The sequence below is a fragment of the Schistocerca piceifrons genome, unplaced genomic scaffold (assembly GCF_021461385.2).
Source record: "Schistocerca piceifrons isolate TAMUIC-IGC-003096 unplaced genomic scaffold, iqSchPice1.1 HiC_scaffold_2028, whole genome shotgun sequence".
Lineage (NCBI taxonomy): Eukaryota > Metazoa > Arthropoda > Insecta > Orthoptera > Acrididae > Schistocerca > Schistocerca piceifrons.
Window position 1 is genome coordinate 18,853 of NW_025727932.1, and position 14,135 is coordinate 32,987.

The 14,135-nt window shown below is 40.2% G+C and overlaps 1 protein-coding gene across 1 annotated transcript; it reads right to left on the minus strand.

Moving 5' to 3' along the window:
- Nucleotides 1–12,660: 12,660 nt before the first annotated feature.
- Nucleotides 12,661–13,571, minus strand: LOC124741899 (RNA-binding protein 25-like; the record flags this gene model as incomplete). The annotated part of the gene is made up of 1 exon (XM_047248736.1): nucleotides 12,661–13,571. A coding segment is annotated over exon 1 (911 nt), but the record flags the coding sequence as incomplete, so codon positions are not given.
- Between the last annotated feature and the right edge of the window lie 564 nt (nucleotides 13,572–14,135).

Below are 14,135 nucleotides of genomic sequence, written 5' to 3' on the forward strand. Positions count from 1 at the left end.
ATAGAAAGTTAGAGTGTGAGTCCTCTTGTTCTTAAGTCGGCATTGTGCCCTTTTGTATTAAATTCGGATGCAAACTCTGTGTTTCATCGTCAATAAGACGGTGCAAGGTATACAGTAAACCTGAAGTGAAGCATCGGATTCTAAAACTGGACTCACAGCAGAGGTTCAAATCATAGAAAGTGAGAGTGTCAGTCCTCTTGTACTTAAGTCGGCATTGTGCTTTTGTATAAAGTTCGGATGCAATTTCTGTATTTCATCGTCAATAAGAAGGTGCAAGGTATACAGTAATCTTAACGTGAAGCATCGGAATCTAAAACTGGACTCACAGGAGAGGTAGAAATCGTAGAAAGTGAGTCAGTCGTCTTGTACTTAAGTCGGCATTGTGCCTTTTGTATTAAATTCGGATGCAACTTCTGTGATTCATCGTCAGTAAGAAGGTACAAGGTATACAGTAAACCTGAAGGGAAGCATAGGGATCTAAAACTGTACTCACAGAAGAGGTTCAAATCATAGAAAGTGAGAGTGTCAGTCCTCTTATACTTAAGTCGGCATTGTGCCTTTTGTATTACATTCGGATGCAATTTCTGTGCTTCATCGTTAATAAGACGGTGCAAGGTATGCTGTAAACCTTAAGTGAAGCATCGGAATCTAAAACTAGACTCACAGGAGAGGTTCAAATCTTAGAAAGTGAGAGTGTCAGTCCTCTTGTAGTTAAGTCGGCATTGTGCCTTTTGTATTAAATTCGGATGCAATTTCTGCGTTTCATCGTCAATAAGAAGGTCCAAGGTATACAGTAAACCTGAAGTGAAGCATCGGAATCTAAAACTGGACTCACAGGAGAGGTTCAAATCGTAGAAAGGGAGAGTGTGAGTCTTCTTGTACTTAAGTCGGCATTGTGCCTTTTGTATTAAATTCGGATGCAATTTCTGTGTTTCATCGTCAATAAGAAGGTGCTAGGTATACAGTAAAAATGCAGTGAAGCATCGGAATATAAAACCGGACTCACAGGAGAGGTTCAAATCGTTGAAAGTGAGAGGGTCGGTCCTCTTGTACTTAGGTCGGCATTGTGCCTTTTGTATTAAATTCGGATTCAATTTCTGTGTTTCATCGTCAATAAGAAGGTGTTGGGTACACAGTAAACCTGAAGTGAAGCACCGGAATCTAAAACTGGACTCACAGGAGAGGTTCAAATCGTTGAAAAGTAGACGGTCAGTCCTCTTGTACATAAATCGGCATTGTGCCTTTTGTTTTTAATTCGGATGCAATTTCTGTGTTTCATCGTCAATAGGAAGGTGCAAGGTATACAGTAAACCTAAAGTGAAGCATCGGAATCTAAAATTGGACTCACAGGAGAGGTTCAAATCATAGTAAGTGAGAGTGTCAGTCCTCTTGTACTTAAGTCGGCATTGTGCCTTTTGTATTAAATTCGGATGCAAACTCTGTGTTTCATCGTCAATAAGACGGTGCAAGGTATACAGTAAACCTGAAGTGCAGCATCGGAATCTAAATCTAGGCTCACAGGAGAGGGTCAAATCATAGAAAGTTAGAGTGTGAGTCCTCTTGTTCTTAAGTCGGCATTGTGCCCTTTTGTATTAAATTCGGATGCAAACTCTGTGTTTCATCGTCAATAAGACGGTGCAAGGTATACAGTAAACCTGAAGTGAAGCATCGGATTCTAAAACTGGACTCACAGCAGAGGTTCAAATCATAGAAAGTGAGAGTGTCAGTCCTCTTGTACTTAAGTCGGCATTGTGCTTTTGTATAAAGTTCGGATGCAATTTCTGTATTTCATCGTCAATAAGAAGGTGCAAGGTATACAGTAATCTTAACGTGAAGCATCGGAATCTAAAACTGGACTCACAGGAGAGGTAGAAATCGTAGAAAGTGAGTCAGTCGTCTTGTACTTAAGTCGGCATTGTGCCTTTTGTATTAAATTCGGATGCTACTTCTGTGATTCATCGTCAGTAAGAAGGTACAAGGTATACAGTAAACCTGAAGGGAAGCATAGGGATCTAAAACTGTACTCACAGAAGAGGTTCAATTCATAGAAAGTGAGAGTGTCAGTCCTCTTATACTTAAGTCGGCATTGTGCCTTTTGTATTACATTCGGATGCAATTTCTGTGCTTCATCGTTAATAAGACTGTGCAAGGTATGCTGTAAACCTTAAGTGAAGCATCGGAATCTAAAACTAGACTCACAGGAGAGGTTCAAATCTTAGAAAGTGAGAGTGTCAGTCCTCTTGTAGTTAAGTCGGCATTGTGCCTTTTGTATTAAATTCGGATGCAATTTCTGCGTTTCATCGTCAATAAGAAGGTCCAAGGTATACAGTAAACCTGAAGTGAAGCATCGGAATCTAAAACTGGACTCACAGGAGAGGTTCAAATCGTAGAAAGGGAGAGTGTGAGTCTTCTTGTACTTAAGTCGGCATTGTGCCTTTTGTATTAAATTCGGATGCAATTTCTGTGTTTCATCGTCAATAAGAAGGTGCTAGGTATACAGTTAAAATGCAGTGAAGCATCGGAATATAAAACTGGACTCACAGGAGAGGTTCAAATCGTTGAAAGTGAGAGGGTCGGTCCTCTTGTACTTAAGTCGGCATTGTGCCTTTTGTATTAAATTCGGATGCAATTTCTGTGTTTCATCGTCAGTAAGAATGTGCAAGGTATACAGTAAACCTGAAATGAAGCATCGGAATCTAAAACTGGACTCACAGGAGAGGTTCAAATCATAGTAAGTGAGAGTGTCAGTCCTCTTGTACTTAAGTCGGCATTGTGCCTTTTGTATTAAATTCGGGTGCAATTTCTGTGTTTCATCGTCAGTAGGAAGGTGCATGGTATACAGTAATTCTGAAGTGAAGCATCGGAATTTAAAACTGGACTCACAGGAAAGGTTCAAATCGTAGAAAGTGAGGGTGTCAGCCCTCATGTACTTAAGTCGGCATTGTGCCTTTTGTATTAAATTCGGATGCAATTTCTGTGTTTCATCGTCAATAAGACGGTGTAAGGTATACAGTAAACCTGAAGTTAAGCATCGGAATCTAAAACTGGACTCACAGGAGAGGTTCAAATCATAGAAAAAGAGAGTGTCAGTCCTCTTTCACTTAAGTCGGCATTGTGCCTTTTGTATTAAATTCGGATGTAATTTCTGCGTTTCATCGTCAATAAGAAGGAGCAAGGTATACAGTAAACCTTAAGTGAACCATCGGAAACTAAAACTGGACTCACAGGAGAGGTTCAAATCGTAGAAAGTGAGAGTGTGAGTCCTCTTGTAGTTAATTCGGCATTGTGCGTTTTGTATTAAATTCGGATGCAATTTCTGTGTTTCATCGTCAATAAGAAGGTGCTAGGTATACAGTAAACCTGAAGTAAAGCATCGGAATTTAAAACTGGACTCACAGGAGAGGTTCAAATCGTAGAAAGTGAGAGTGTCAGTCCTCTTATACTTAAGTCGGCATTGTGCCTTTTGTATTACATTCGGATGCAATTTCTGTGTTTCATCGTCAATAAGAAGGTGCAAATGATACAGTAAACCTGAAGTGAAACATCGGAATCTAAAACTGGAGTCAAAGGAGAGGGTCAAATCGTAGAAAGTGAGAGTGTCAGTCCTCTTGTACTTATGTCGGCATTGTGCGTTTTGTATTAAATTCGGATGCAATTTCTGTGTTTCATCGTCTATAAGATGGTGCAAGGTATACAGTAAACCTGAAGTGAAACATCGGAATCTAAAACTTGACTCACAGGAGGGGTCCCATCGTAGATTCTGAGAGTTTCAGTCATCTTGTACTAGAGTCGGCACTGTGCCTTTTGTATTAAATTCGGATGCAATTTCTGTGTTTCATCGTCAATAAGAAGGTGCAGAGTATATAGTAAACCTGAAGTTAAGCATCGGAATCTAAAACTGGACTCACAGGAGAGGTTCAAATCGTAGATTGTGAGAGTGTCAGTCCTCTTGTACTTAAGTCGGCATTGTGCCTTTTTTATTAAATTCGGATGCAATTTCTGTGTTTCATCGTCAATAAGAAGGTCCAAGGTATACAGTAAACCTGAAGTGAAGAATCGGAATCTAAAACCGGACTCACGGGAGAGGTTCAAATCGTGGAAAGTGAGAGTGTGCGTACTCTTGTACTTAAGTCGGCATTGTGCCTTTTGTATCAAATTCGGATGCAATTTCTGTGTTTCATCGTCAATAAGAAGGTGCTGGGTACTTTAACGAAATCGGTCGTAATGAATGGGATTGATTTGAAATTTCGTTAAAGAAGAATAATAAAATTTATCTGTTGTTTTTAAGTTAATTTTCTTTCGTGCGAACTTTGTTGTAGAACCACTCTCTTATTTTCGTGTGGTAATAAAAAAATTTTTACTTACTTAATTATTACGTACATTTAAAGAAAAAATAATATTTACGTGAACTCATATGATCTGGTTAAGAATATTAGGTTGAGAATTGGGTCCTTTAAATCATTCGGCCTTGGCATACACTTTCCTGATGCAGTGGATTTTTTTGTTAAATATTTTTACTGAATTTTATCACGGCACTAGCCATAGAACACAAGATTACCTCTATTAGCAGAAATTGTTTTAATTATTGCCAAGCCGACATTTATCACTGATCAAACCTACTTCATTACACATTTAAGATATTTTGAAAGAACCAAACTGTTTATATTTCAATGTTAACTAACATTAGCTATCCGCCTACGAATGCACAAACGTATAATTAATTCAAATTTTATCAGCCACAGGGTCACTGAAAAAGAAGAACAATTTCTTAATTCACCATTGATTTTTATGCATCTGTTCCCGATTTACGGGTTTGCTATTGTTGGTCGCGGCACAGCCCAGCAACACCGCTAAAAAATGCTGAAAAATTCTTAAAGAAATTTTATAGATGACGTGGGCAAGCTAATTTACATAAATAATTCACACTTTTGATAAACTCTAATATATTTAGATCAAACAACAATACAACTCACATTAATTCGTATCGCATCGTCTAATGGTGGCTAAGTCCAGACAGAGACAAAAGAAGTCTACCCATTCGTAAAAAACTCTTTCACAGTGTCCTACCGCAATGACTTCTGAACAGAGAAGACCAAAGAATACATAATGCATTGTGCTTAAATAGTATTGCTGACTATTAACATTTCTTTGCAAATTGACGATATTATTCTCTTCTGGCAACATATCTCTGCTATCGCAAATACTGACACATTTTACAATCACATAATAAATACAGAAAAATTCCTATCCTAAATACAGACAAATATTACAACAAAAAATATAAGGAGAATAACAAATGTCTTTTACACCACATTCAGTAATACGAGGGTTATTCCAAAAGTAAGGTCCGATTGATTGCCAATTTGAAACCACAGTGAACATCAGAAATGTTTTACTTGTAACAATTAGCTACACCTTTCAGCTACTTCTCTACGTAGTCGCCGTTCTGACTTAGACTTTTGTCATAGCGTTGTACCAACTTTTCAATAGCCTCATCATAGAAGGCAGCCGCCAGTGCTTTCTGCCAATTCTCCACGCTGGCCTACACCTCGTTGTCTGTGTCAAAATGTTGTCGTCAAAGACAGCGGTTCATGTGACCAGAGATGAAACTCAGGGGGAGACAATTGCGGACTGTATTGTGGGTAATCTAACATTTCCATTTGAAAACGATGCAGGAGCATCTTCATTGCCCCTGCAGAATGCGGCTGAGAATTGTCGTGAAGACGAAACAGCACGACAGTTATGTAATGTTGGCTGCATAGCTTCAGGCGAAATTTCTCACCAGGCCCTCGTACTTGGCGGCAGACACTATTTTCTAGACATCTTTACGCACTCACTGCGAGCTCAGAAATGAGAAGAGCGACGTGATGCTAACTGGGGTTATACTAGAGACACTACCCAACACATCTGTGCAAAGCTTTATCGGATTTTCATAGTCGTTTCCATTTCGCGACCGATCGGACCTTACTTTTGGAATAACCCTCGTATTTTTGTTCAATAATTACGATATATACAACTTGCCCAGAGCGGCGTATATGGTACAAATAAACTCTTTTTTTTTTTTTTTTTTTAATAACGTGAGTTTGCCAGGGAACGTTACATTGCCCCCTGGCAGCATTTGGCAAAGAGTTTTTACACTTTGACACAATGGTGCCAGTAACGTTCTTTACACTTGTATATTTTACGGAATGGCTCTTTTATTTAGTCCCAGGGTTATATAAGTTCATGGCTCCCCCATTTGGGCGTAGGCAAACAGGAAACCTGGGCAAAACTGTGCCGGAGCCCAGCCATCCCAGTTGGTTCATGGTCATTTGAATTAAATGCAGTTATTCATTTGAATTAAATTCAGTTCGTCACAAACGGTTACACAATTACACAATATCACAGTCACATACAGTTCGACTGAAGTTTTTTTGTGTGTGATACTATTATTCGTGTGATACACTACAAGGTCACTTGTCCTACGTAGTAAATGTTCAATGTTTATCGAAATGAAGTCATTGACATGTTATTCAGTTTATGTGAACATAAAAAAAAAATCAATAATGCTGTATTTGGTGAGCGGTCCGGAGTGATTGTTGAGCGGCGCTCGGCGCGGCGCGCTGACTCTGTGTAGGTCACCGCCCCCGGCGTTGACAGCTACGGCGCGGAGGGGCGTGGCTGTCTGTCTGGTCTGCTACGGGCTGCTGCGGCCGCTGCATAGCTGATGTAGCCGGATGCGCGTTGGACATCCGCTCGCCCGTGCGACGTTTTCTTGCAGTGCTCCAGGAAACATGCAACAAGTTTAGAAACAGTGTACTATCCTTATAGGCATTTTTCCTGCTGTGGGAAAGAACGCACACAGTTAGTGGCAGTTATTACTCAGTAGGCCTTCACTAGTCTGGTTTGCACAATATTTCGTTGTCACAGTAACACGTTTTATGGGCATACAATATTTTTCACCATGTCATGACTTGTCATTAGTCACACGCAAGTTTTCACCTTAGGACAAAATGTATCTTCGTAGTCAATGCGCTTTCCTAGCGTCCCTTGACACACAAAGAGTTAAAGTTTGACACTAGCTTGATCCACCGTCCGTTATCGGTTCACTGTTCGTGTCGTGCTAGTTCCTTGTCCACTTGCACACACGGCGATGATACAGTTTTTTATCACTTATACACAACTATTCCGTGACGTATTGCTGCAGGTTTAACAGTCATTGTCTGTCTCTGCCGCACAATACTGCACTTTTGTTTAAGTTCCTTTATTTTTATTTACAATGTCCGCTGTGCAATTTTTTTTTTTTTTTTTTTTTTTTTTTTTGTAATAGCACATTCGTAACTCTTTACCAAGGTGTGATATTTGCGTACATGGTAACAAAATATTAAAATTTGGTATTAGTTTGCCCAAAAGTCATCTATATTCGTGTTCGAGTAGATTTTATTTGTGCATTCCAGCGGGATTCAGGCATATTGTTCAATAACTCCTTTGAACTCATGTCACACTTTACTATCAACGTCCTACGTAACTACAGTGTAGTCTCTATAGGCAAAAATTGACTTGGACTGTATCTGGCTAGCTCTTTTTTACTGTTTGAATCTGCACATGCTTCAATTGAAGCTTCTTTGTGCGTAACTTTGCATTACATAAATTTGCAACAAGTTTGCCTCCCGTGGTGCCCTCGGGTCACTACTGGGTGCATTATTTTCTCTAATAACATTGGTTAAATAATAAAGTTCTCAGGGCCTCATATTATTGATATTATTCTGGGTTCGAATCTGTCAATCTGACAGCTACACATATATACATACATACACATAATAGAGAAGATTGTGCCAAGAAATATTTCAAATTTGGGCACATAGAAAATTATGTAGTACACTAACTAATCATTACTAAAATGTTCTTTTTGATTGAACTCTGTCACAGCTTAACACTACAAATAATTGCACTAATCAGATTATCTGTGCAAACATTTAGAGCATGTTCTAGATAACACAAATTAAAAGAGTACATAACACAAATATCCATACACATGAGAAAGTCAATCATATTCTTATAACTAAACACTTCTACACTAGTACATTATCTCTAAAGATCACACATCATTAATGTTCATTATTTACAAAAGAATGGTGTCCACATAGGACTATTAGTCTTTTACTGTAGGAATGCTTTTACATCCTTACGCGGATACAGTCCCCGTACTCTCCCTGAGTGGGGATCTGCTAAGAGATAGCTACACTCATGTGGCACACTTACTACTCTAAAAGGTCCATTGTACACCAATTGCCACTTGCTATTCTGTTTCAAGGATGCCGAGGACTTAGGATGATTGCGTAAGAGTACCAAGTCCCCAACACTAAATTTTTGGTTATTCGTCACATGTCGATTATATTTTTCTTTCCTTTTCTGAGCGCACCTGGTAAGGTTGCACCCTGCTTTTCTTATCTTCTCTTCCTTAGGCTCAGGAATGACTGGGACCTTAGGCAAAGGTGCCAGCCACTCATTCAAAACTCTATTATTATTCATTATAATCCCGTTTGGTGGATACCCCGTAGAAGCATGCGGGGTTGCGTTGTGAACTTCAACAAACTTAGGTATCAGATCTGGCCATCTTGTGTGTTTATATGCAATGTATAACCTGAAAAATTTATTTAACTCTCCAAATGTTCTCTCTACTAAACTTGCTTGTGGGTGAAAACGCGAAATTAGTATATGCTTTATATCTTGTTCATGTAAATAGTTTTTCCAGGTATGGCCTGTAAAATAGGAAGCATTATCCGATATTATCGCTTCAGGCTTACCCACTTGTGTAAAATATTCCTTCCCTAACCATTTAACTATTCCACGAGCAGTGGCTGATTTAAGGCAGTATATTTTTAAATATTTAGAGAAAAGGTCATACACCGCTAAAATGTACTTCAATCCACCCCTGGCTCGTGGGTAGGGTCCTGCTATGTCTATAGATACTAACTGAAGTGGTCGATGAGGCACTATAGGATGCAGTTCAAACCTTGTGGACTTATTTTGAAACTTAGCTTTTTGGCACAGAGGACAAGTCCTGATAATGGTGCGAGTCTGCTGGCTTATCCCCTTAAAATAACAGAATTTGGACAAAATCCTTATTGTCTTGCCTATCCCAGCGTGACCCCATGCTAAATGCGTGTGCCACACTACAGCTGGGATAGCCTGTAGTGGTATACACACGACTCCATGGTCATTTGACACACCTGTTTTATAATACAGAATATTATCTACTATTTTGAAATTCTGAACACTTTTAAGATTGGTTCCGTCTTTAATTTTACTAATGATATCTCGCCAAATCGGATCAGTTTCCTGCAATATGGACATATTTTTACACATATGTAAAAAGTCCCTCCTATGTACCTTATCTTGTACTAATAGTATTCGATATTCCTCCGATTGTCCCAAAATATTTGACATTGAGGATTGCCCTAGTGGAAGCCTCGACAAGGCGTCTGCTACAACATTATCTTGTCCTTTAAGGTACATGATTTTAATTTTATATTCCTGTAATGCTAACCTCCATCTTAGCAAGCGGGTATGGTATAATTTGCAAGTCATTAAATAGCTCAAAGCCTGGTGGTCACTGAATACTTTGACTTCCTTACCATAGATGTAATAGTTAAATTTCTTTACCGCCCAAACCACTGCAAGAGCCTCTAATTCGGTAGCGGAATATGCTCTCTCGCAGCTGTTTAGTGTGCGGCTGGCAAATCCGATTACATTGATTGTTGTGGGGTCGTTGCTCCTGTCCCACTGAAATAAACACGCGCCCAGACCGTATGAACACGAATCTGTCGCTATACAAAAATCTTTTGTCATGTCTGGGTGTCGCAGTATGTTGGCGTTCACCAAGGCATCTTTGATAGCGTCAAATGCGCGTTGACAATCTTCTGCCCACACCCAGTGCGCATTTTTACGCAACAGGCTCAATAAAGATTCGTTATTCATTAATTGGTTTGGAACAAACCGTCTAAAAAAAGATGCTAGACCTATAAATGCTTTGAGCTGTTTCTTGGTTCTCGGACTAGGAAACCCACGAATTACATCAAGTTTTTTGCTGTCAGGCTTGATGCCTTGTGGTGTTATTATGTGACCTAGAAATTTAATCTGATTACGTCCAAATTTGGATTTATCAAGATTCGCTGTTACTCCCGCTTGCTTAAACCTTTCTAAGACTTTACTCAGTAGTTCTACGTGCTCCTCCCAGGTGGCAGTGGCAATCACTACATCGTCTACATACACTGTTGCCCTTTGCAGCAAATCCGGACCTAAAACCGCGTCGAGGGCTGTTATAAAAACTCCTGCACTTACATTTAGGCCGAAAGGTAGTACCCTAAATTGGTAGCTCCTTCCCTCAAATATAAATGCAGTATATTTCCTCGACTCGGGTGTGAGCAGGATTTGCCAGAAAGAACTTCTCATATCAATAGATGTCAAATATTGCACTCCATGAAATTTTTGAATTTGCTCATCAAGATTTTCCGGATGAGTCCTAACAGGTACAATAATTTCATTTATGTCTCTCGCATCTAGTACTAACCGTACCTGTCCGTCTGCTTTTGCTACCGCCACCAAAGGACTACTATAAGGGGACAAAGACGGTTCTATTATTCCCCACTCGATCAGTTTTCTTATTTCTTTAGCTACTATTTCCTTCTTGGACCAAGGAATGGAGTATGAGGCTCGACAGTAAGTTTTGTGAGGCTTTACCTCGATATTGTACTGATATCCCTTAACAATTCCTGGTCGTTCTGAAAATACATCTGCATAATTAGATAATAACTGTACCAAATCCTGCTGTTGCATAGAGTTCAAATTTTCGGACTGTGATACTTTGTTCACAAGTGTGTCCACATTTGCTTTTAATTGATCATCTTGTACGTCAGGATAATAGAGATTCTGACCTAGACAATGATTGTCTAAATGTAGTATCCACTGATTCCTACACCTTATGTTAATAGCGTTACAATTAGGTACAGGTACCTCTTCAGATCTGAGCATGGACAATTCTATTCTCCTACCAGCATTCATCAAGCTTAATTTTCCCCGAGAAAGGTCGATTATTGCGTCCCTTTCTCTTAAAAAATCTACCCCCAAAATGCAGGCTACCTTTAAACCCTTTACTACCAGGAATGAGCACGCTATGGCTTCATCCCCTACATACATCTCTACCCGCACTTGGAGTTTAATTATTTGTCGCTGTGCACTTATGGCTCCAGTGACTTTACAATTATTCACGGGAAAAGTCAGCATACGCCTTTCCTTCCCCAGTACTTTGAATAAGTCCATACTCATAACACTGACAGTAGCACCTGTATCTACGACCGCTTGCACATCAATATTGTTAATTTTGATCTCTATTATCGCTTGTACTTTGCCTTTGTGCTCCTTTATGCACGTGGATGGTTCAGTTATTAATTCATCTCCCATCTGTACCCCGTCATTATACCTAAGTATACAGATTTTGTTCGGTGTTTTGTTCTGTGTCGGGCTGCTCTCACTCCAAACCTCAGCCGACGATGGAGAGCGTATCTCGGCTGCATCTAGTTTGTTGAATTATTGCTAGTGGATGGGCGTGGCTGCTCTGTGTCACTGACCTCCACTATGTGCACGTTGTGTTGCGTCGGCCGCCACGGTTGCGCAATTGGCGCATTTTGTGGTGGCGGTCGGTTATTGTCATACTTATCACTGTTTTGCCGGTCCGGACTGGACCTCTGGTTCTGCGGCCAAGTTCGGTTTGCATCATTATAAGTATTAGTGTTGATCGGCCCCCTGGCATTTTTCCATCTATTATTGCTTGGTGGGCCTGTCTCATACCGGTCATCGAACCTCCTTTTCCGGTCATTATTCACCGGCGGACTATTGCCGTTCCGGTCTCTACCTCTATTTCCGTTTTGTGCATACTCCTGTCTCCTATTATTACCTCCGCCGTTTCCATTACTTGGTGGAGGCGTGTTATTTCTACCATTTCTATAACCATTTCCGTTACTTCTAGCCTGTTCAGAGGCTGCCTTAACGTCCTCCTGAAGCAGGTCAATTGAGTCCAGAACAGACAAGAAATGTTCCATATCATTTTCAGGCACGTGTATAAGTTTTTCCTTTACATGTATCGGCAAGTGTGATTTCAAAAGCCTGATCAAATCCCGGGATGAAATCTGTTCGTCCCAGTAACGGGTCTTATTGATGTACTTCTCGAAATATTTTCGCAAATTGCCTAGTCGTGGAGAATACGGCTCTGGATTATATACCTCCTTCCGTAATCTCTCCTGGATACATGTTGACCAATATTTGGCCAAGAATGCTTTTTCAAATTGCTCATATGTATCACAACTGTCAGCTGCTTCGGTTGCCCATAATGCAGCATCTCCTTGTATGTAAGACATAACGAACTGTATTTTCTGGGTATGACTCCAAACGCTAGGCAAAATGTTTCTAAATCCCTTGATAAACACTACAGGGTGAACAGATTTCTTCTCCGTTGTAAAGATCTGAAACTGTCGGTTCCTAATCAAGCTTTCTTCAATCACTACTTTGGAATGACATTTATTTGTTTCGCTTACATTGGTTGCCTGTTCTGTCTCGCAGTCGCAATTTTTTACTGCAGTATTTATATGCCTATCATTGTTGGACGTGGCTGGCGTGACATACGCCCGTGCCTCGTCATGCCGCAAGCTAAGCTCCATCTCGGCAAGACGACGGTCCACACTCCGCTGCCACAGCGGAATGTCTTTGTGCACTATCCTTTTTAGATCTTGCACATCCGCACTTGAGCCCACATCTCTGGCCTCAATTGCGGCGTGCACTTTCTGATCTATTTCTTTTATGACTTCATTTTCTACTTTGTGCACTTGTTCGATCACTTTGTTCTCAATTACTTGAGTTGTGTCAATTTCTAGTTGTTCGACCCTATTAGTCAGGACACTGATTTCCTCTACTATATTGGCGTTAGCCACTTGAACACTATCTACTCTTTCGCTTAATTCTTGCACCGTTTTGGGTATGGTTTCATATTTTTGTTTCAAACTAACAATCTCACTTTGCATAACTTCTAAAGTTTGCATCAACTGCAAGTCCCTCTCATGCAGGCGTCGGTCACGCTCTGCTTGTTTAGCATCACGTTCTCTATCGCGCTCTGCTTGTTTGGCTAATTCAGCTACCAATCTCTGGTCACGCTCTGCTTGTTCAGCATCACGTTCTCTATCGCGTTCTGCTTGTTTAGCATCACGTTCTCTATCGCGTTCTGCTTGTTTAGCATCACGTTCTCTATCACGCTCTGCTTGCACACGTACAAATTCAGCTTGGAAATTGAGCATGCGCTCGAACATAACTCTTAATGATTGCACTTCTGACACCTCACCACTCTCTGGTCCGTGTCCAGTGCTTGCGGATGGCACAGTATTTCCGCTATCAACTGAATCACTGGGTGGCAATGGCAACATTTCTTGTCCTTCTGCCCCCAGATTCTCACATTGTACTTCCTGAACTACGTCACTAACATTACTTTGTGTCCCACTTTCCAACTCGGTATCACTACTTACTGACTGTTGCTCATTATCCATGTTGATATCATTCTGACTACGCAATCTAACCATAGTAAACAAAAGAAATAAAATCTGAACTAAATATCCTAACACTCAGGTTTCACTGACATAATCACACAAGAAATGGACATTAACTAATACACACTTACTATATACTACAATGACTAACTACCTAAATGTCCTGTTATTTTAAAACAATTTACTAACAACAAGCACACCACTAATGATCCGAGAACACTGCACTGAGGCTACTTTACTACCCACAGGACAACTACACTGTAGCTTTACCTTTTGGTGATCTATCTTGGGTGCAGCTGCCCCCTGATATTGTGGTAGGTAATTAATTTTTTGAAATATTGAGCTCTCTTCTTCAGCTTGCCTCTGGGTACATAGTGTTCTCATGCAAAAAATCATACACAGGTATTACCACACAATATTGGTTATGCAATACATACAATACATAGAAAAATTATTAAATGTTCTGCAACAAAGTTCGACTATATTAATTCCCTAGTTATCTCACGGGTATTTAGTGGCCACTGCATATTCGAGCCCCACGTTGGGCGCCAATTTAACGAAATC